The sequence below is a fragment of the Rhineura floridana genome, chromosome 13 (assembly GCF_030035675.1).
Source record: "Rhineura floridana isolate rRhiFlo1 chromosome 13, rRhiFlo1.hap2, whole genome shotgun sequence".
NCBI lineage: Eukaryota > Metazoa > Chordata > Lepidosauria > Squamata > Rhineuridae > Rhineura > Rhineura floridana.
Genome location: NC_084492.1, coordinates 40,164,913 through 40,186,201, shown reverse-complemented (window position 1 = coordinate 40,186,201; position 21,289 = coordinate 40,164,913). Strand labels below are relative to the sequence as shown.

At 48.8% G+C, this 21,289-nt stretch overlaps 1 protein-coding gene across 7 annotated transcripts in view; it reads right to left on the bottom strand.

The window, feature by feature from the left end:
* The window catches only part of NFAT5 (nuclear factor of activated T cells 5), an 85,254-nt gene extending 70,397 nt beyond the window's left edge, over positions 1-14,857 (bottom strand). For 2 of the 7 annotated variants that reach the window (XM_061594343.1, XM_061594344.1), the window contains exon 1: positions 446-620. In XM_061594343.1, coding sequence (XP_061450327.1) covers positions 446-518 — 73 coding nt within the window. In that variant the 5' untranslated portion in view covers positions 519-620. Of the gene's footprint in view, positions 1-445; positions 1,094-14,138 lie in introns of those variants that run through there. The other 5 variants (XM_061594342.1, XM_061594341.1, XM_061594347.1 and 2 more) reach the window with 5 other exon arrangements.
* Positions 14,858-21,289: the final 6,432 nt, after the last annotated feature.

Sequence of the window (21,289 nt, the reverse complement as noted above, 5' to 3'; positions counted from 1 at the left end):
CTGCTGAGTGGGGGTGTTCCACCGAACAGACATGACAACAAAAGAGCGGGGCCTTCAAGACTTGGACCTTTGTCGTGAGCCGCCGCCGCCGCCGCCCAGCCGAGAAGCGGGATCCGATAATTAATTAACTAACAGTCCTGCAACGGCGAACAAGAAGGGGAGAAAGTAGGGCGCAGTGCCTCTGAGCACGTCCAGAGGGCAACCCCGCAGCCACCCACCCGAAAAAGGAGCTTAATAACGGCTCCCCCCGTGGTCGCTCGGAGCGGAGGGGAGCGCCCCCTCGCCCGGCCTCCCCCCTTCCTTAAACCTGTCGGGACACATTCCTGAGAAGAAGGCGGAGTCCGCGAGCGCAGATGCCGCCCGGGAGCCAAGCGCACTGGTGACCGGGGCAGCGCTCGAGCGGGGCGGGGCTGGCTGGCTGGCTGCCCCCCGAGAGGGAACTCACCCTTGGAGTAGAGGGACTTTGGGGACTCGAGGTCGAGGTCGGCGCTGAGGAGAGAGATGAAGTCCGAGGGCATCGCAGCTCCGAGGCCCCGCCGCGAAGAGGAGGAGGAGCAGCAGCAGCAGGAGGCGGCGGAGGGATCGGGCGGGAGGAGGACCGACGGACGCAGCCGCGGACTGAGGGAAAGAGGAGCGATGGGGGGCCGGGCTCCTCTTCTTCTTCAGCCGCCGCCGCTCCTGACAGGAATCCGGTGGCTGTCGCCCAGCGGGACCGCCCCCTCCTCCGTTGGCACTGCGCATGCACCGCCCGTTTCTCGAGCCGCGGCACAACGGTGAAAAGAAAGGGCGAGGGAATTTCCCCTCCCCAAAAAAGTCAACGTGAAGAGAGGCGCATGCGCCAAGGCTCACACCGCAGGGGGGGATGGGGAGAGAGACGCAATGCCGCGGCCACAGGCGGCGCGCGATGTCGACGCCGTGGGCGAGCGCGCGACGCAACTGTCGTCCTCCGCTTTCGGAAGGCTTCGACGCGTGCACGCCGCTGTCTTAAACGGGGAAGGAGAGGCGCAACGGGGCCGCTCTAATGCGCATGTGCCGGTCCTGGTAAGGACTGAGCGGGGAGGTAGAGAGGCGCTTTCGCGTAGGCGAAGCTAGTCGGGGGGGTTCTGCGCCTGCGCAAGGGGGGGGCGAGAGCAGGAGAGCGAACCAGCAGGGAACCTGAAGAAGAGCGAGGAGGGAGGTGGCTGGAACAGCGTCCTGCCAGGCCGGGGGAGAAACACGGAAGAGCCAGAGCAACTACGGTGTTTTTGTTTGCCGCGGGATATAAATGTAATAAACAAACAAATAATAATAATAAATGGGCAAGAAGACGCGGGGGAGGAGCGGCTCTCCCTTCGTCTTAACGGCGGGTTCGGGTTGGAGCACGGATGCATTTCATTTCCGCCCACTGGGCAAAAGCACTCGTGGAACGAATGCAAAAACAAATTTTAAAAAATCCCAGTGCAATAAACCCGATTGCATTTATTTATGGGGCTCTCTAGCTTTCATCAGATTATCAAAGTGGTCCCCCCAAAAAAGGAGAACCACTGCTTTAGCCTTTACAGCAGGGGTGAGGGAACATGCGGTGGCCCTGCAGATCGTGACACTGGACTCCCCCTCCCATCACCATGCCTGACCATTGGCCACCCTGGCTGCTGGGGCGGATGGGAGGTGGGGTCCAGCAACAGGATGTGGAGGGCCACCGTAAGTTCCCTGAGCCCCCCTTTAGAGGCTAGGACTGCAACTCTAAGCACACTTGCACTTGCAGTGCGGACAGTGGGACTTGCTCCCAAGGTGACATGCCTAGCATTGCTCTATGTAACAAATGTTTCACGGTAGACATTTTTGCTGGCTAGCATCTGACAATGTGGGCTCCGCTATTGTTTGCTCGTTTATTTCATTTATATCCCGCCATCCCTCCAAGGAGCTATAGTGGTGTATGTGGTTCCCACCTCTCCCATTTTATCCCCACAACAACCCCATGAGGCAGGTTAGGCTGAGAGAGAGTGACTGGCCCCAAGGCTGCCCAGTGGATTCATGACTGAATGGAGAGTCGAACCCTGGCCTCCCAGGTGTACAGGCCAATACTCTTAACTATCACACTATGCTATTCTAGCCCACAAAAGCTGATTTCATAATAGATCTGTTCAGCTTTAAGATGCAGTAGGACACTGCTGCTGCTTTTGGTTAGGGAGAGTTGCTCCATCTCAGAACGCAATCTTTGCATGCACAGGCTGAAGCCCCAGTTTAAAGGGGAAAAAGCTCACGTAGCAAGTGCTAAGAAAGACCGCTTCCTTCCTGAGCTGTGTTGCAGCAAACTGCACGGAGTTTAGATGGCCCCATAGTTTTAATGTGCTCCTAGAGTGGCTATCATGGTCTGCGAAAAAGACAAATAGTTGGGTGTTAGAACAAATTAAACCAGAACTGTCACTAGAAGCTAAAATGATGAAACTGAGGTTATCATACTTTGGACACATCATGAGAAGACCTGATTCACTAGAAAATACAATTATGCTGGGAAAAACAGAAGAGAGCAGAAAAAGAGGAAGGCCAAACAAGAGACGGATTGATTCCATAAAGGAAGCCACAGACCTGAACTTACAAGATCTGAACAGGGTGGTTTACGACATATGCTCTTGGAGGTCGCTGATTCATAGGGTCGCCATAAGTCGTAGTCCACTTGGAGGCACATAACAACAAGAGTGGCTATCGCCTGCCCTTACCTTCCGCATCTCAGGTGCTTGGAATTATACAGGTGTGAGCAGTCCTTCAAGGCAAGGAGGAGGAGCTTTTGGCCTGCCAGAGTCTGTGGAACTACAACTCCCAAAAGCACTGGCCATGCCTGCTGGGGCTGATGGGAGTTGTAGTTCAGCAGCATCTGGAGGGCCAAAGGTTCCCCACACCTGCTTTAAGTAAACATGGAGACTGGGTGACAGGAGGTGAAGCGAAAGCATCGGGAAAGGTGCAAGGAGAGAAAACCCTAAAGGCAACCCCTTCGGAACTGGAACATAAAGTTACGAGAGATTACCTGTTGTCTTCCACACCATGGAAGCTACAGGATATTAATAATGAGTGCAGGAAATGAGGCAAGAGAGGTGCCTCTTCTACTGGGAGGAAGGGCGGGATTTAATAAATAAATAAATAAATAAATAAAAGATAAATACCCCCCAATTAGCTCACAGCAAGAAAGCCTGGTGGTTCCCCTCACTGTGTTGCCTAGATAATAGGATAATAGTTATGTACATATTACATAATTGTTTGCCCTGCCCTTGACTGGATTGCTGTCAAAGATCAGAATACAACAAAACAAGTGAAACAGCAGCCTAAAAGAACAACTTAGGAAAAGCAGCAAAAACTATAAAACATCAGCATAAAACAGACAAACACTGAAAGGTTGAGGAAAATGAAAAGGTCAAATGGACATCAAAGTAAGTCACAGGTGAGCCTTTCTTGGGAGGCCATTCAATAACTGAGGCACCATCACTGAGAAGGCCCTCTCCCAAGCAGCCACACTTGAAGACAGCCCCAGCAGGGACGCCTGGAAAAGGGCCCGTGTTAAAGAATCTTAGTGTACAGAGAGGCACCCATGGAGACAGGCAGCCCTTCAGATAAATGCCGAAGAGCAAGCAAGATGGTTGAGGTTGTTGAGCTGTGAGTAATAATTCAGACAGACAGACTACAGGATGGTTATTGAGCCCAAACACTGAAGCCGCAGCCAGTTCTCTTCCACCATCACTGTATAGTGTACGGTGCTGGACAACAATAGTGTCAAGTTTACTTTGGCACACATGAATTACTAGACCAGGTCCAATCCCTCTCACCGGGTCTGTCAATTACACTGGCCAAAGACTGGATATCAGGTTCCTCCTCATGACTGCCACCACTACTTGTCAAATGAAGCAAGTGGCTTTTATCCTGCAATATGAGGGTTGTGCTTTGGAGCAGGGAGGGGGGATGTGTATTCCAACTTTCCCCGTTTGCATTCACTATGACTTCAGCCATGCCAGCCCTCGTCTGCCCCAACCGCAGACAGGAGATGACTGCAAGCCACATATTCTGCATGGCTGAGTCACACACATGCTTTCCGTGCATGAAAAGAGGCACCTCCTTTGCCTGAGCTTCTAGATTAGCTCCAGAGGGCAGGAAATGTGCTCTTGACCGACGGGCCATCCAAAATGTGGCTGTGTTAACTCCCTAGCAGTAATCCCTATGGTCCCTACAATGCCATCTGTATACATGTCCTGGAATCTAGCTTTCCCTCACCAAATCCTTGGCCTCAGTTACACCCAACAGAGACATCAATCTACTGCATTCCAGTTAAGCAACGTGGGGAAAATACTTCTTTTTATCAGTTGTGAATTTGCCATTATTCATTTTCTGCAAATGTTCCCATGATCAAAGACAGATAAACAGTTTTCTCCCTGCCATTCTTCTTCCCCCCTGTGTATCCTTTCTAAAAGAAACAAATCCAATCTTTCCAATCTGCCTTCATTCGGAAGGCTTTTCATTTTTGTTGCCTTTTTCTCAACCTCCTCCACATTTAGAGACTGTATTTTTTCCTAGCTTTCCTCTTCTTCCTTGATCACTTGTCCTTAAGCTTAGATGTACACACACAAACTCAACTTGTGTCTGTAAAACTGAGAGAAAAAACAAATGTTACAGAGCTGAAAGTAAAAGAATTTGACAACATTCTGATACTGCTGAAATCACTCTCTCCTGGAAGCTGTTTAAAGAGTCCATTTCTTAATGGCGTTTCAACCTGCCTTGTGGGATATTTTTACTTTGTCATGGATTGGTGACATCCTCACGAGGAATGGCAGTTTTCACATTTATAACCCTGCTCCAGCCACCCAGGAATCAGTTTGTTCCATATCAGTTACATTTACTTGTGAGGATGTTAGACACCACTTCTTATGATTAATCCCAAATTATGGCAGTGTAGAGGATTCTGAGTAAGATGGACCCAATGGTCTGACTCTGAATAAGGCAGCTGTGTTTGTTCCCATTCAAGTGCTTTTCAAAAACAATACAGTCCTATTTGCATAATCATACGCAAATCCCCATTAAGATAAACCGAGAGCAACCTGAACGTCTGCCTTGCTATGGAAAGAGCATGCCCGCATGATGCAAGTTGCAGGAAGCTAACAATCTGAGCCAGTAGTTATTTTAATCAAGTGGAGCAGGGAGAGAATTAGCAGGTGCTTCCCTAATATGCTGAAAGCCAGAGTGAACCAGCTGATTATTTTCCAGTGATCATTTGGGAAAAAAGAAGTCAGAAAATGATGCAAATCTGTCAACAGGACCTGTGATTCCAGGCCACACCAGCACTTCCTGACTGGTTGCTAAGTTTGGTCAGCCCTTTGTTGCATTTGTCTTTTTTTCCCTACCAGCATCCTTAGAGGAAGGACAGTTGTAGACCTGCCGGCTTTGCCTCACAATGCCTTTGTGCACACACAAGCTGCTGCTCTAGTTCTGTGTGGTTTAGTGTTTTTGAAAAAACAACCCACTGCAGTGTTATTTTGGGTTCCATATTTCTAAGGGCCAGTTCTTTTGTGGTGAGCATCCAAGAGCCTTCCAGGGAAAGAGATACATTTACACAAATTACTACTTCCATGTCACCAATCCTTAGCTGGCTTTTCACTTTCACTGAGGGAGGAGTTAAAGCCGGAGTGGGGTGCCAAAGGCAGGCTACCAACCCAGGTCTCTACCTAGCCCTCAGGAACTCTCCTTAAGCCAGACCCCCATATTGATGCTGCTCTGAGCCCTCCTCAAATCCTTTGGTCTGGCAGGAATGCATCCTTGGAGTATGATCTTTCGTCTTTGCTTGTTTGGACGGGGACAGAGAGAGAGGGGTGTGCGAGGAGGTATAGAAACCTGATTTTTGCATGGCTGGAATGTTGCCTAATGCACTAAAGTCAGTGTCGCATCCATGGCTCCACCCACTTTTGCCTCTGGCCTCCCACTCCACTGATATGTGGCCCCCAGAATGCAGCCCTGGGGCTGAAAAAGATTCCTCACCCCCGAGTCAAGGTGAGGAGGGAGCAGGGGTTACTCCTTGAGGTGTCCATGAGCCCGCTGCCAAACAGAAGCTGCTGCACGTTCTTCTGATGTGCTTCCCGATGGGACAACTTCCTCTACAGAAAGCCGAACCAAAGGAGATCTCTGTGATGTCCACCCTGTACATGGACCTCTCCTTGAGGAGGAACCCTGCAGTACATGAAGAGTGTAGGGATGCAAGAATAAAATGCACCCTCCTTCTTAGCGATCTCTGCAGGACGGCCTATTCCCATTTGTCTTTCTTCATGAGAACACAGCCAGAATTGCCACAGGATGTTCTTCAGAGTTTTTGAACTTGCAGCATGTGCTTCTGTCTCCCCACCCCCTCCCATGCAGTTCACTATTATTAGTAGTATTAGTATTTATTATTATTTATTATTTATTTAATTTGTATCCCGCCTTTTCTCCCAGCAGGAGCCCAGGGCAGCAAAAAACAAATCTTAAAATACATTAAGACAAAACAGCATTAAAAACATTTTTAAAACTTTTTTAAAAGGGTTAAAAACATTATTAAAAAACATATTAAGCAATTCTGACACAGACTGGGGTAGCTCTCAACTTAAAAAGCTTGTTGAAAAAGAAAAGTCTTCAAAAGGCGCCGAAAAGATAGCAGAGATGGCGCCTGCCTAATATTTAAGGGGAGGGAATTCCACAGGGTGGGTGCTGCCACACTAAAGGTCCGTTTCCTATGTTGTACAGAACGAACCTCCTGATAAGATGGTATCTGCAGGAGACCCTTGCCTGCAGAGCGCAGTGATTGACTGGGTATATAAGGGGTAAGACGGTCTTTCAGGTATCCTGGTCCTGAGCTGTATAGGGCTTTGTACACCAAAACTAGAACCTTGAACTTGGCCCGGTAGCAAATGGGCAGCCTTCATTTTAAATGGGTCTGGTCAGTCCGATAGTGGAATCTTTCTGGTGCTTCTCCAAGGTTTTAAGAAAACAGCTACGCCACATGTTTTTCATAGAATAGTAGAGTTGGAAGGGGCCTATAAGGCCATCGAGTCCAACCCCCTGCTCAATATTTCTTTCCATTTAATTTGTTCCTCAGCCTGCCATCTTATGAATAATTAACTGGGAGGAAGCTCATATGACAGAATGGGACTTGCATCCAAGTAAACATGCAGAGTTTTCAGAGAAAAGAATATTTCTGCTTTCCACTGTAGGATTGTCCCCAGCCTAGCAAAGATCTTGGAGGACTGGACTGTCAAGCAGCCTTCTGACTTTGAGGCACAACACAAGGAAGTGCCCTTACTGCAGTTGTGGTGAGGGTGCTGCACCAGCTAGGAAATAATGAGTCAATCATTAAATTTCCAGTCAGTCGAGCACTAATGCTAGTGCTGTACCAACAGCCTTTTCAATGCCAAAAGCACTTCTCCTTCTCCACTTCCTCTGTCTTGCCACCTACCTCTCCTTTTTTCAGTCCCTGTTTACCTTCCCGGAGCACCTTAAACCAGCCTTCCCAAACTTGGGCTACAGCCCCAGCCAGCATGGCCACTGCAGCCAAAAACAACTGGAGGTCACCAGGTGTAGGAAGGCTGCTGTCAGAATTGCATTCAAGGTCCCCAGGATCCTTAGAAAACCAGGTTAATCTTCCTCGTAGGGGCCACCTGGTTGGACCTTCACCGATTGGGTGTAGGTGCACTTCTCATCCCAGGATCTGTAAGCTTGCCTGTTTTCCATAGTGCAGCCCTTCCTACCTACAGCTCCTAAGGTTTGCTCCCGTGTAGTGGTTTCCTTGCCCTTCTCCCTATCTCCTAGCTCGCCATGGGGCTTACTAAACCAAGCCTGCTTCCTTACCCTTTCCTCTCCTTATAATCCAGCTCTCACTGACCGGGAGCTACAACAGTTTCAAATAGCCATTCGTTCTCTCTCACACTCACTTTTGTCTACATCCCTGGGACCTCTCTCCGACATGACATTCCAGCATCCTGCCTTTTTATGCAATTGCTGTGACTGTCCAGGTGATGCTCCATAGCTGCTGCCGTCCCCTCTGGCTCACCTGTGCCTTTATTTGAGCAAGGGCATGGAAAGCAGCAGCTTTCTGTCCTCCATTCCACCTTCCCTGCAGCACCTTTGCTATCTATCCTCCTGCAGCAGGCCACCACCTCTCCTTTCATTTTTGACCTCTCAGATGCAACACTATGAGGCCATTGGTGGGGCTAAATCCATTTGCCAATGGGACGCTGGAAGCAGCTGGCCTTAACCCATGATACAGTGGCTGTGTACCATCTCATATCCTAGAGCAATACTCTCCTTATGATAGTGTTATCAGCTGTTTCTAAACAATGTTTTATTGAAGCAGGCCTTTAAAAGTTTTGTAATACCTTGAAGCCGGGTCACCACTACCACCAGCAACAGTCTTTAAAAACCTTGTTTACTGCTTTTTACACCCCTGGTTCTAGCTTCCTGGTCTTGATTCTGGCACAGAAAGCAAACAATAAAATCCTTAAGTGGTAGCAGAACCATCAGGCGGTATAAAAGCACACAGTAAATGAGCTGCGCCGGGGCCTTTGGCCTCATCTCCTCCCTGCTGACTGGAATTGCTTGCACAAAACAAGGGCTGCACAGCCAAGCTGGAGGGGTCTCTTGCACAAAAAAGGGCCCCCCACAAGACAAGGATGGTTCTGTCAGTGGACACCCTGCGAACAGCTTACCTGAAAGAGCAAGCAGCTCTCCCCAGACCATCCTGTAGTCATCCAGGAAAGCGGGAGGCGAGTCAGCCACTGAGAAGACTCTTCTCAGTAACTAACACACAGCCTCCTCTTTCGTGCTGATGGGCTCCTAGGGACATCTGCTGTTGTGGAGTGTGTGGACTCGTGAGATGACAGAGAGAGCAAGGGAGATGAGGGGAAGTGGGAAAGGGGGTGTGGCTGTGAGGGGGTGTGGCGTGACTATCATGAAGGGACCCTGCACACTCCTGCTGCCCAGTCACTAAGATTTTTGGATAAGGCCCTCCTGATTTGCACAGAGGCTTACTTAGAGGCAGCTGCAGGAAGGGCTTCTCAGGCACCCTTCCTGTGGAACCAAATCCCCTCTGAACTGAGGCAGGCGTCCACATCAGGGGTGGGGATTCTCAGGCTAAATGCAACCCTCCCGGTCTCTGTCTGGCCTGTAGGACTCTCACCAGGCCTCGCCCCTCTCCGTAGAATCATTGAATAGTAAAGTTGGAAGGAGTCTATAAGGCCATTAAGTCCAACCTCTGTTCAATCCAGGAACGCAACCTAAAGCATACCCGACAGATGGCTGTCCAGCTGCCTTTTGAAGGCCTCCAGTGTTGGAGGGCCCACCACCTCTCTAGGTCATTGGTTCTATTGTCGTACCGCTCTAACAGTTAGGAAGTTTTTCCTGATGTTCAGCCGAAATCCAGCTTCCTGCAACTTGAGCCCAATTATTCTGTGTCCTGCACTCTGGGATGATCAACAAGAGATCCTGGCCCTCCTCTGTGTGGCAACTTTTTAAGTACTTGACAAGTGCTATCCTATCTCCTCTCAATCTTCTCTTCTCAAGGCTAAACATGCCCAGTTCTTTCCATCTCTCCTCACAGGGCTTTGTTTCCAGTCCCCTGATTATCCTTGTTGCCCTCTGAACCTGTTCCAGTTTGTCTGCATCCTTCTTAAAGTGTGGTGTCCAGAACTGGATGCAGTACTCAAGATAAGGCCTAACCAGGGCCAAATATAGGGGAAGCAATGCTTCACGTGATTTGGACACTATGCTTCTGTTAATGCAGCCTAAAATAGCATTTCCCTTTTTTGCAGCCACATTGCACTGTTGGCTCATATTCAGTTTGTGATCAACCACAATTCCAAGATCCTTGCTGAGCCAAGCATCCCCCATCTTATAACTGTGCATTTGGCTTCTTTTTTGTAACTTTACACTTATCCCTGTTAAATTTCATTCTGTTGTTTTCCAGCCCTCCTCTATGTTTTTGTCCAGTGCTTTTGGCTGGCTGGAATGTGCCCTTGAACTGTGATAGTGCTTCTTGCCTGAAATTGTAAGCCCCTTGGTGCCAGGGACCTATCCAGATTTGCCTATGAAATTATGTACGATGCCGTATAAGCTAAGCCTGAATTAAAATAATTATTTATATTATATCATTTTCTTTACTGACAATATTTGTATGCTGTCTCACAATGGAGAGTGAACGAGTGTGTGTGTTGGACAAAGGCCTTTGCAATCATTTATCCAGGGCCAGCTGAAATCTTGGTTCCCATGCATAGCAGCTGCACCTCCCAGGAGCCCTTGCAATGTTGCAGAGAATGCTGGGGTGCAACTCTTGGATCTCACCCAGCTATGCATGATTCTAGGGCTGTGCCTCACCACCATTGCAAGGGATTCTGGGATGCACCTCTTAGGCTGTGCACTAGTTCATTGCTTCTCTCCCTAAAGAATGCTGCCACCCCAGGAAACTGATCTGGGGTTGCTTGTTCAGCCAGACTCGCACTGGCACGTAGTCCCAGTTCCCTTACTCCAGCACTCACAACCACCCTCTTAAGGTAGGTTAGGCTGAGAGAGTGAGCATCCTGGTTGAGGCAGAATTTGAACTTGGGTGTTCTTGCCCTAAAGTCCAATCCTCTAGTCCTTGCACCACACTAACTGTCTTTGAACCTGGGCATCTGCAGGAAAATGCCAGGCTGCCCTGAGTCTTCCCTGCAAATGTTGCATGAGCTGCTCTCACACTTCTAGGTGCTTGTGTCTGAGGTTCCAACACCAGCTGTTCCTAGCCAGGCATGGCAGATTAGCAAAGAAGGAGGCAAGATGCACTGCGGCTTCATAGCGGAAAGTGCTAAAACACCAGATAGGTGCCCCAGTTTCTCTTAGGGAATCAAGAAAGGTGCCGAAATAACACACACACACACGCACACACACACATTAAAAGTCAAGGCTGAATACAAACAGGCACACACACAGAGCCCAGAGACACTGCCTTTATTTCAAAAAGCTCTGAAGGTCAAGAGGATGCATTCAGATGATGGAATGGAGAAGGTAGGAGATGAGTGAGGAAGCTGATTTATACTAATTAACAGTCTTTTATGTTCCTGTGCATATGCTAGTGTTGGTTGATAAGGTGCCAGATTGTCTCAACTATTTTTGAAATGTATTTTCTTTTAGGGATTGTTGTTTGTCATTGCTTACATTCACCCATGTCAACTATAATGGAATATTTAAGAAACCCTGTTTAGATTTATTATTTATTTATTAGATGTATATCCCATCCCTCCTCCCAGCAGGAGCCCTGGGCACATTAAAAACAATGCCTATATAAAGATCTTCAGTTCACTGTCCCAACTGTCTGTTTTCACTCATTAGTTCATGACATTCTCTCCTAACCAACCAAAAAATAAAATAAAATTACAGGGCTAACATCATTTAATGTTTGCCCTCAATCTGCTCATAGCTCAATCTATCGTGTTCCTTTACAGACATTGATTGATTGATTGTATTTATATACCGCCTCATAGCCGAAGCTCTCTGGGCGGTTTACAGTAACTAAAAACATTAAAAACAAATATACAAATTTAAAACACATCTTTTAAAAACAATTTAAAACACAACTTAAAATTTTTAAACAATTTAAAAACACATGCTAAAATGCCTGGGAGAAGAGGAAAGTCTTTACCTGGCGCCGAAAAGATAACAGTGTTGACGCCAGTGTTCAGTGCTCAAATTATGGGACCTGAAATACCATTTATGAGTTCCGTCCCCCCAACTCCCCCAAGTTTAGTCATAGCTGTGTAACTAAATGCTAACCAAAAGGGGGGGCCCTTTCCCCCCAAAACTCAAGCACTATTCATGTTTGCTTTGTAAAAAAGTTGATCTAATATTCAACTACAAATATTGTCAGAAATCTGTGTGTGTGGCAGTCCCTCCCCTGTGGAAATAATCGCCCCTTAACAGGTAAGCCGCTTCTGAAACTACTTGGTGCCCACCAGACTGTTGAACATATCCAAATATTAAACAATAGCAAGGCTTGACAGTTCCCCCCCCCATCAATCAGTTAAATTTTCAGGTGACAGAGAACAGCAGCCTGCCACTCTCTCCCTGGTAAGCAATTTGATTGCGGGGGAGGGGGCTGTAGAGTAGAGGTCCCACTCCCATCGGTAGCCAGGTTTTGCCCTGGGCTCTCTGGCCTGGAAAGGGAGCACTTTCAGAGATTATGTCATCTGCAGCAGAGTCACTTGCTTTAGCAAGTGAATGTGGTGACAATGTGATAATGAGGCTTTCGAGTCCCTTTTTTCTCTCTAATAGGATTCCTACTTCAGGCTACCAATTTAAACGGTAGCACCTTTGCAAGATGGTTTGCATTTCTTAAAAGTTGCTGGCTTGAGAGGTTTTTCAAGTTGAACCTATGCAGTTAGAAGGGAGCAGGACTGTGTTGCATGGTGCTTCCTTCAGGTGAATCTGCCTAGGACGAAAGTCAGTCCTCAGCTACAGAGAACTTTATGATGCCACAGAACTCCTCCTTGAAGGACTGCTAGTAACTCTTCCTTCAGTTTTGTAGTCAAAATTCTTCACACAACTGCCTGCATTTTGGATGGGGTGTGTGTGTGTGTGGCATGACCCTGGGGAGGCATCAGGATGAGCTGCAACACTCTTAAATGTACCCCCACCATCTTGCTAAGGCCAGTGATAAGTGTGTGTAACATTATGCATGGCATGGAAAAAGTGCATAGAGAGACGTTTTTCTCCCTTCTAACACAAGAACTGGTGGACATCCAATGAAGTTGAATATTGGAAGATTCAGGTCAGACAAAAGAAAGGACTCCTTCACACAGTGCAGGTGAAACTGTGGAATCTGCTTCCACAGGAGTCAGTGCCGGCCACCAACTTGGCTGGCTTTGAAAGAGGATTAGACAAATTCACAGATGAGAGGGGAGGTTGCTCTTGCGCCAGGGTCCTGCTTGCAACCTTCCCATACTGGCCATTGGGTTGGCTACTGTGAGAACAGGCGGCTGGACTGTCTGGGCCCCCCCTGGCCTTCTCTCGGTCCCGCCAGTTAAGACAGCGAGGCTGGTGCGGACCAGAGAGAGGGCATTTTCGATTGTGGCCCCCACCCTCTGGAACTCCCTGCCTTTTGACCTCCGCCATGCCCCTTCCTTGATAGGTTTCCGCCGGGCCTTAAAGACCTGGCTGTTCAGGCAGGCCTACGGGACCTCTGGGGTGGGTTAGCTTTTAATATGGTAATATTATTGTTGTGGTCCTCATTGGCTTTTATTGTATTTTACTGTGAAATTGTACGTCGCCTAGAGTGGCCGTTAATTCGGCCAGACAGGCGACTCACAAATAAAATTTTATTATTTATTATTATCATCATCATCATCCTGCAGGCTCTTCTTATGATAAGAGAATGATTGACAGCCACAGATATTGGGGTAGGAGGGAGGGATCTAACGTTTATCCCAGTCAGATGTTCCGCTGGCAGGCTCTTCTCGGGGCAAAAGGGCCCAGCCAGTATTTGCTGGTTTTCGTGGTCTCGGCCACGGGCGTTTCGTCCCGGTCTCAGTGGGTGGCCTTTCAGCTCCTCAATTAGCCTAGCAAGATGGCGGGGGGGGGCACATTTCGTGGCTCCCAACTGTCTGAGGCGGAGGAAAACCCTGGGATTGCTTGCCGAAGGCTGCCCACGGCCTGGACCGGGCGAACGGCGGGGGGGGCGCCCCGCTTGAACCAAAGACAGCCCAAAGGGGCCTTCTCTTGGAGCGCCGTCAGAGGTGGTCGGAGAGGAGGGCGCGGCGCCGGATCGCGGGCTCGTTTTGAAGGATGCCGCGGAGCAGGCAAAGCAGAGAGCAGGGGCCTCGTCGGGACCCCCGCAAAGCCAAGAGATGGGCGGATGGGGGAGAGGCCCCGAGCGGCTTCATCAGTGGCGGGAGCGCTTCTGCCGTCGGAAAACGGCCCCTCTTGACGTCGCTTGCGGGGCAGCGGCGGCGGCGGTGCCCCCGCCTGCCCCCCTCGGTGCCGGAGGGAGTCCCTGCGCAGTCGCAGCCGGCTCAGATCCCGGCAGCGGTGTGGCTCCGACGCCTTCAGGGAGCGACGGCTCCCTGCTCAAGTAAGCCCAAGGACCCGCCGTCCGTCTGCGCTAGACCCGCTCGCTCGCGCCGGCGGCTTACCTGGGGGGCTGGCTCTTCCTCCGACGGCGCGCCAGAGCCAGGCGTGCAGCGGCGAGGCGCACAGGGCGCTCTCTTCGGCCAGCGTGGAGCGCATGGCGGCCCCGTCGTGCCAGGGGCGCCGGCGCGGTTCCAGCCTGCTCGACGGGCGGACGGGCGCCTCAGCTGTCGCGGGGCCGGACTCAGCCTCGCCCGATGCTCTCCTCGGCCTCGTGCCGCGGGGGGCCATCGGTGACCCCCAGGGGGAGGAGCCGAGCGGCGTGGCGTGGCGCTCTGCTTCTCCGGCCCAGCCCGGTATTTATGGCGCTGCCCACGGGCCAGAGATTCGTGGCGACTTAGCACCGCGGCCGGGAGGGGGGGCAGGAGGGCGGCCACACGGGCCAGGCTCTTCCTGCTGCTGCTGCTGGGGATGGAGACCCCTGGCCGGCCCCAGCGCAGACGAGAGGGCTCTCTGGCCCCCGCGGGGGGAGTGGCGCCCCCCTCGGGCAAGCAGCCCCTTTCGTAGTCAGGAGCGGCAGGCGCCTGGAAGAGACACCCTTCCTCTGCCCCCCTTCAAGCCAGCCAGGGGCCTCTTTCTTTTCCCCCGAGGACAGAGGGGGTCGGGACGGGACTTCTCCCCTCCCGCTGCTTCTCCCTTTCCTCCTGGAAGGGGAAGACGAGATGGGGCGCTTCGTGGCCTTCATCGCGGCATCAGCACCAGCGTCGGCACCCAGCGTCTGTGATGGTTCGACGGGCCGCTCAGGGTTTCGGAGGAAGCGGCCAAGCGGAGGGGTGAGACAGGAGCTTCAATATAAGCCGGGAGCCTAAGGGTGCATAGTTCCCTGGGAGAGGTAGTGGAACATTCTTCCAGCAAAATCCTCACAGGATTGCACATGCAGACCCTCCTCTCACTCTCTCTCTCTACATGAGCCAAACAAATAAACAGCGACATTTATCCTTCCATTCATACATTCAGGACAGCAGGACAGCCCTGAGGGGCTCTGTATTCATTAGGCAATTCCAAGGTGGAAAGACTGCCAATAGATAAAAATCTGATTGAATATAAATAGAAATTTGATTTTCTATCAGGAGGTATGCTAGAGGGGATTCACACTGCCATTTAAAAAAAAGAAGAAATAAAAATATTTTTATAAATAAAAAGCTTATCTCCAAGGAGTGGCATGACACGATCATATTTATAGATCTTATACAAAGTTGGAACGGCCATTATCGGACATCCCCACAACCATTATATAAAAAGACGGATGTCTAAAACATATAAAATTGTTCTTGACACAGAAACCACTAGAACGTTGGTTCCCCAGTTTTTGGAAATGGCTGTGGGGCATGGGGCAAGAATAGCAATTGCCGGTTGATGGTAGTAGCAATCATCCCACAAAAGAATGACAGCAAAAGCTGTGGCAGTGAAAAAGGGAACATACACCTGCACAAGATTACTTGCAACAAAAAAATTGAGTCTGGAACTAAAAATGAGGGGGAGAGATGTTTCAGAAAGCTGGTACCCATTTTTTCATGTAGAAATAGTCATTTTCAGTGGCGATCACTTGTGGCCGAGTAAGATTGTCTTCCAAGATAAGGTCTTTAACAGTGGGTCCATAAGTGTCTGTGGAGGCCAGTTCTGGAGCCACACACAGCCTCCCACAGTGAAGAGATAGGTCCACGGCACCTTTGATAACAGCCAACCTCCATTTGGGACGTTCATGGGCGTTTTGAAAATGTGAGGCAGAATTGTACTGAACATTCTGTAGGTTCAATTTTGCTCATGTTCTTTTGAGATATCTGCAAATTTGCCTCTAGAACCCTTAGTTAAAATCTTGGTTTCTTTCTGTAACCAGTCCCGTTTTTGTTATGCACAACAAAACTCCATATTGTATATACTTGGTTAGAGTTACTGCAAGGGAGATTAAACACCAGCTCCTGTGAGTATCTGGAGAAAAGCATCAAGGACAAGCCTGAATGACAGGTGGTGGCCAAGGTTTCTTCTAGAAGCAGGCAGGCTGACGGGAGCGGCTTCTCTCCTCTTGAAACGGCTGCTCCACAAGCAGATGCTGCTCCATCAAGCCATCCCTGCTTACACTCATTACCTGCCTTCTTAAGCCCAGGGCAGGTAAGCCATTTTTATCCAGAAGGACCTCATGCTGCAATCGAGAAAGGCCTCTTCAAAACAGTGGGACTGTCTTTTGAGAACATGCAGAGGAATGTACAGTCAGCCTCATGCCAAATAAACAATGAGCCATCAAGGCCGGTCATTTGTCTCCACTTCTCCTGCCTAACTCCACTCCCCACAGCTCAGGACATCAGCCAAGGCTATAACTTCCCCTTCAGAAGCCTTGTTCACAAGTAGACCTCCCTCCCATTCCTGGGCCAGAAACTAGCACAAATGGGAAAGACACCTGACCCTCAACAACCTCAACCCAAATTGGAAGCTGACAACGTTTTTATTCTGCAATATTTCTTTCCACCTCAATAATAATAATAATAATAATAATAATAATAATTTTTAAGATCTAAAAGGCAGCACCTCCTTGTCCTATTCCCTTCAAACTTGCCATCTCTCAACCATAATAAGCAAGATTCTTGCACCTCCTTCGCTCTCAAGCAAAGTTTTATTCCCTAAACCAGCCTTCCCCATTAGGAATCCTCTAGATAGTGTGGACTACAACTCCTTTTAGCCCCAGCCCACACTTCCATCAGCCTCAGTCATCATCATGCAGCTGTGCAGGCTGGGGCTGGGTGGTGGTGCAGCCCAGAACATCTGGATGGCAGCCATATGGGGAGAACTGCTCTAAGCATACAAGAGCCCTGCTAGACCAGACCACAAACAGCTAATGGGAAGAGTTCAAGGTTCTGGTTTTGATGTACAAAGCCCTATACAGCTTGGGACCAGGAAACCTGAAATACCATCTTACCCCTGATATACCCAGTTGATCACTGCGCTCTGCGTGTGAGGGCCTCCTGAAGATACCATCTTATCAGGAGGTCCATTCCACACAACATAGGAAACGGACCTTTAGTGTAGTGGCACTGACCCTTTGGAATTCCCGCCCCTTAAATATTAGACAGGCGCCATCTCTGTTGTCTTTTCAGTGCCTACTGAAGACCTTCCTCTACGCCTTTGAAGGAGAGACCTTATCCCAGTCTGCATTTATACTGGAATTGTTTTTAAATATTTGTTTGCCACCCTGGGCTCCTTTTGGGAGGAAGGGTTGGATATACATTTAATAAATAATAAGTAGCTCTGTCTGCTTCAGCTTCCTGCTTTCCACAGGGGCTAATCACATGCCTCTAGAAAGCTCAAGGGCAACGCTTGTAGGCAACACTCCCCCCCCAATTGTTTGCACCTTAGTGGCTGGTTTTCAGAGAGCCACCTCTGGCCTAGAGCTGCCATTTGGCCACTTTAATTAAATAGCTATTGAGAGACCCCTCCTACTCCTTTCTCCACATAATTATCTATCAATAGCTGTTTTGATCATGGTGGCCAACAACAATCCAGGCATTAACATCTTGCGGCAGCAAATACCATACATGTGCACAGTGACTGAAGAAGCATTTTCTTTTGTTGGCCTCAATCTCCTGCCAGTTGATTGCATTAGCTGACCCCCCAAGTCCCATTGATATGAGAGGAGTAAAATTGCTCTCACAAGATACACATAATTTTATAAAGCCCTATAATGCCCTGGCCTACGTTCACAGTGCAATCCTGTGCATGTTTATTCCAAAGGAAATTCCACTGAGCTCAGTGGGTGGTGAGGATTAGTGCATTTGGGTTCACTTGCTAATGTTTTTTTCAGGAGGGGGAGATTTAAAAAGCCCCAACACTTTGGCCTTTCCTAAGGAAGGTGCTCGAACTCCCTGATCATTTTGGCTACCCCTTTTTCAGCATTGTGACAGCATTTTTATACCTTCAATATATGCTACTATGCCAGGTTCAAGACGTGCACTGATATACAAAGCTGTGAACTTGGGTGGAGGGTTCCTGAAGGACTGCCAGAGCCCTTACCCCAGCCCTATCACTGAGATCAGCCCAAGGAGCGTTGTTGAGTGTCCTGTGTTGCCAGTGCTGTGCTGTGGCACACTTCCAGCAGAGATTTGGCAGGCACCTTCACTTCTGACTTTCAGGCATCTTTTGAAGACTTATATGCCAACAGTCCTATGAAGGTCGTTATTTTTTGAAGTAGCCAGTCATTTTAATGATTGTTTTGTTCCACTTTTAACATTTAAAAAGATTTATTTATTAGATTTATATCCTGATCTTCCTCCCAGTAGGAGCCCAAGGTGGCAAAATCTTGTTGTACATTACCCTAACGTCTTGTAAGAGGATGGTATAAATACTTGTACAGTATAAATAAATCCATTGTTGAGATGGGGCAACTTAGAACGGCACACAGGATAGTGTCCACTAAGCAACTGCAAAGAAAAACAAAGAGCCCGTTGCTGAGGGTGGTACCAGGTTTGCCCTTTTCTTTTAAATGACAGGGCTGACTAGCGTCGCCACTTTTCTACCCAAGGACTGCCTTCTACTCCATTGCACAGCAACACCAAGACCATACATAGGGAGCTGCCTTAAATGGAATCAGACTTCTGGGTCCACCTACCCTCTCTATACCAACTAGCAGTGATTCTCCAGGGTTTCAGGAAGGGGGCATTCCCAGCCCTAGATGGCGATGCTATCAGGGACTGAGACCTGGGATTTAATTTAATTATTTATATCCCACCCTTCCTCCTAGAAGGGGCCCAAGGTGGCAAAACAAAAACTCTAAAACATATTAAAACAAAACACCTTTTAAAATCATATTTCAAAATAAGCTTTAAAGCTTCTTTTGAAAACAACAGCTTTAAAAACATCTTAAAAAGCAAATCCAGCACAGAAGCAGACTGGGATAAGGTCTCTGCTTAAAACGCTTGTTGAAAGAGGAAGGTCTTCAGTAGGCGCCAAAAAGACAACAGAGATTGTGCCTGTCTAATGTTTAAGGGGAGGGACTTCCAAAGGTTCGGTGCCACTAAATTAAAGGTCTACTTCCTATGTTGTGCGGAATGGACCTCCTGATAACTTGGTATCTACAGGAGGCCCTCATCTGCAGAGCACAGCGATCGACTGGGTATATAAGGGGTAAGACTTTCAGGTGTCCTGGTTCCAAGCTGCATAGGGCCTTGTACAACTAGAACCTTGAACCTGGCCAGGTAGCTAATAGGTAGCCAGTGCAATTCTTTCAGCTTGTTGGCGATACCCTGCCCCAGTGAGCAGTTGCACGCTGCATTTTGCACCAGCTGCACCTTTTGGACCAGCCTCAATGGCAGCCCCATATACAGCACATTACAGTAATCCAGCCTGGAGGTGCTCCACCATTGAGGTATGCCCCCCCAAAAAAAAAACCGGGAAGGAGAGGAAGAGAAGCTGACTCTTCCCTGAAACAGGCTTCCCGGCAGCATCCTAACAGGGCCCAACGTCAGGCAGGGCTGGTGTCTGATCAGAACAAAGGCTGTGCTAGTGGGGAACTGGCAGGGGACTCTCTGGAAATTGGAAGAAAGCTTGAATTTCACCAACAATCGTCATCACCCTCTATTCGAGAGGTAGCCAACGTGGTCCTCTCCAGACGTTTTGGATTACAACTCCCATCCCCCGTGACCACTTAGCCATGTGGGCTGATGCTGATGGGACTTGTAATCCAAAACTTCTGGAGAGCACAATGTTGGCAACCTCTGCCCAATTTCACTTCAGTTTAGAGTACCATCATGCACGCAGCCAAAACGAGAACAGACCCATGACAGAGGGAGAATCGATGGGCGCTTGTCCATGGCCAATTTGGTGAGCCTTTAAGGCCTTACAAGGCCTCTGTTGCTTTTGTAGAGAGGAAAAGCCAGGTGGGAGGGGGAAAGGAACAGCTGGGAAAGGAGACTGGAGGGAGATATACATGTAAAGTCACCTGCCCATTCCCCTCCTCTCTTCCCAGCTGATTCCTGACCCACCCACCCTGTTCCTTCATAGTCTCGCCAACTCACTCTGGGCAACTTCCTGCCTGGGAAAAATGGCTTTGAAGGCTCTCCCGGCATAGACCATTTTGTTGCAGGGCACCATTTGTATATATTCATTAATAGGCAAAAAACCTTGCAGTTTAAGTACGTACCTATAGCCCACAACTAAAAAGCAGGGAAATTGGGCAGCTATAGTGAATGCACCAGGGGAGCAGGAGACCTGACCTCCTCTCTGAGATATTGTACTGCCCTACAAATTGGTCAAAATGCAAACACCATTTGGGTTGGTCTTTCACAGTCCAATCCACTTCCTGTGTAGCTTGGAAGAATTTGGTAACGTGCCTCTGAGCATATGGTGAGTGGTGGCGACACCTGCAATCAGCCCAAATAATAGAAGACATGTGCTGTGCTGATCTTGTTTTAGCAGGGAGGAAGCAACATTATTAGGACAGTTGATATAGTTCAGACGGTCACTTTGAATATGTCTGATTTCCTGTGCAATTTTAGTGAAGTTGGAACATAGAACTCATTCTCTGGCCACTGATGAAGCCGAAAAGGCACCATTCAAGGCTGCTGCAGGCCCGAGGCAGTCCCAACGTTTGAAAAAGTACAACGGGGCAGAGGAAATGCCCCCCCCCCAAAAAAACCCTTTAGAAAAAACATGATGGGGGGAGAAAGTCCCCAGAACAGCCCAATGAGGATAAGCATGCTCAGTGGGCACAGATACTGACTGACTCTTTTGGGAACGGAATGGAATAGGTGGAAGGAAACCTGAACAGGAATGCTCCACATGGCAACATTTTGTTATGGGGACCCCTTTTTAAAAAACAATATAGGTATTCTGTGTATACACCAGGCAAATCAGCTTGCACAAACTAAAACCAGGTTTGTAATTGTCTTCAGGAAATGAAAAAATAAAGCTCCAAGGTGCTCGTGCAACAGCAGCAGCTATTTTGAGCAACAGTCAATGACAACTTCTAACATAGGCTCAAGGTTTTAAGAAAGGAACGGCCCCAGCATGATCACTCTCAACATGCACTCTTTCCGTCTTTCCGATGCACAATGTTTTCACAAGCCAACCCCCTTCTGAGAACCAGGCAGCTTCTCAAGTGTTTCCTTTCATAACTGCTATTCCAGATAGATCTGTTTCCAAGACAACAAGATCTGAACCTTGGATTTAC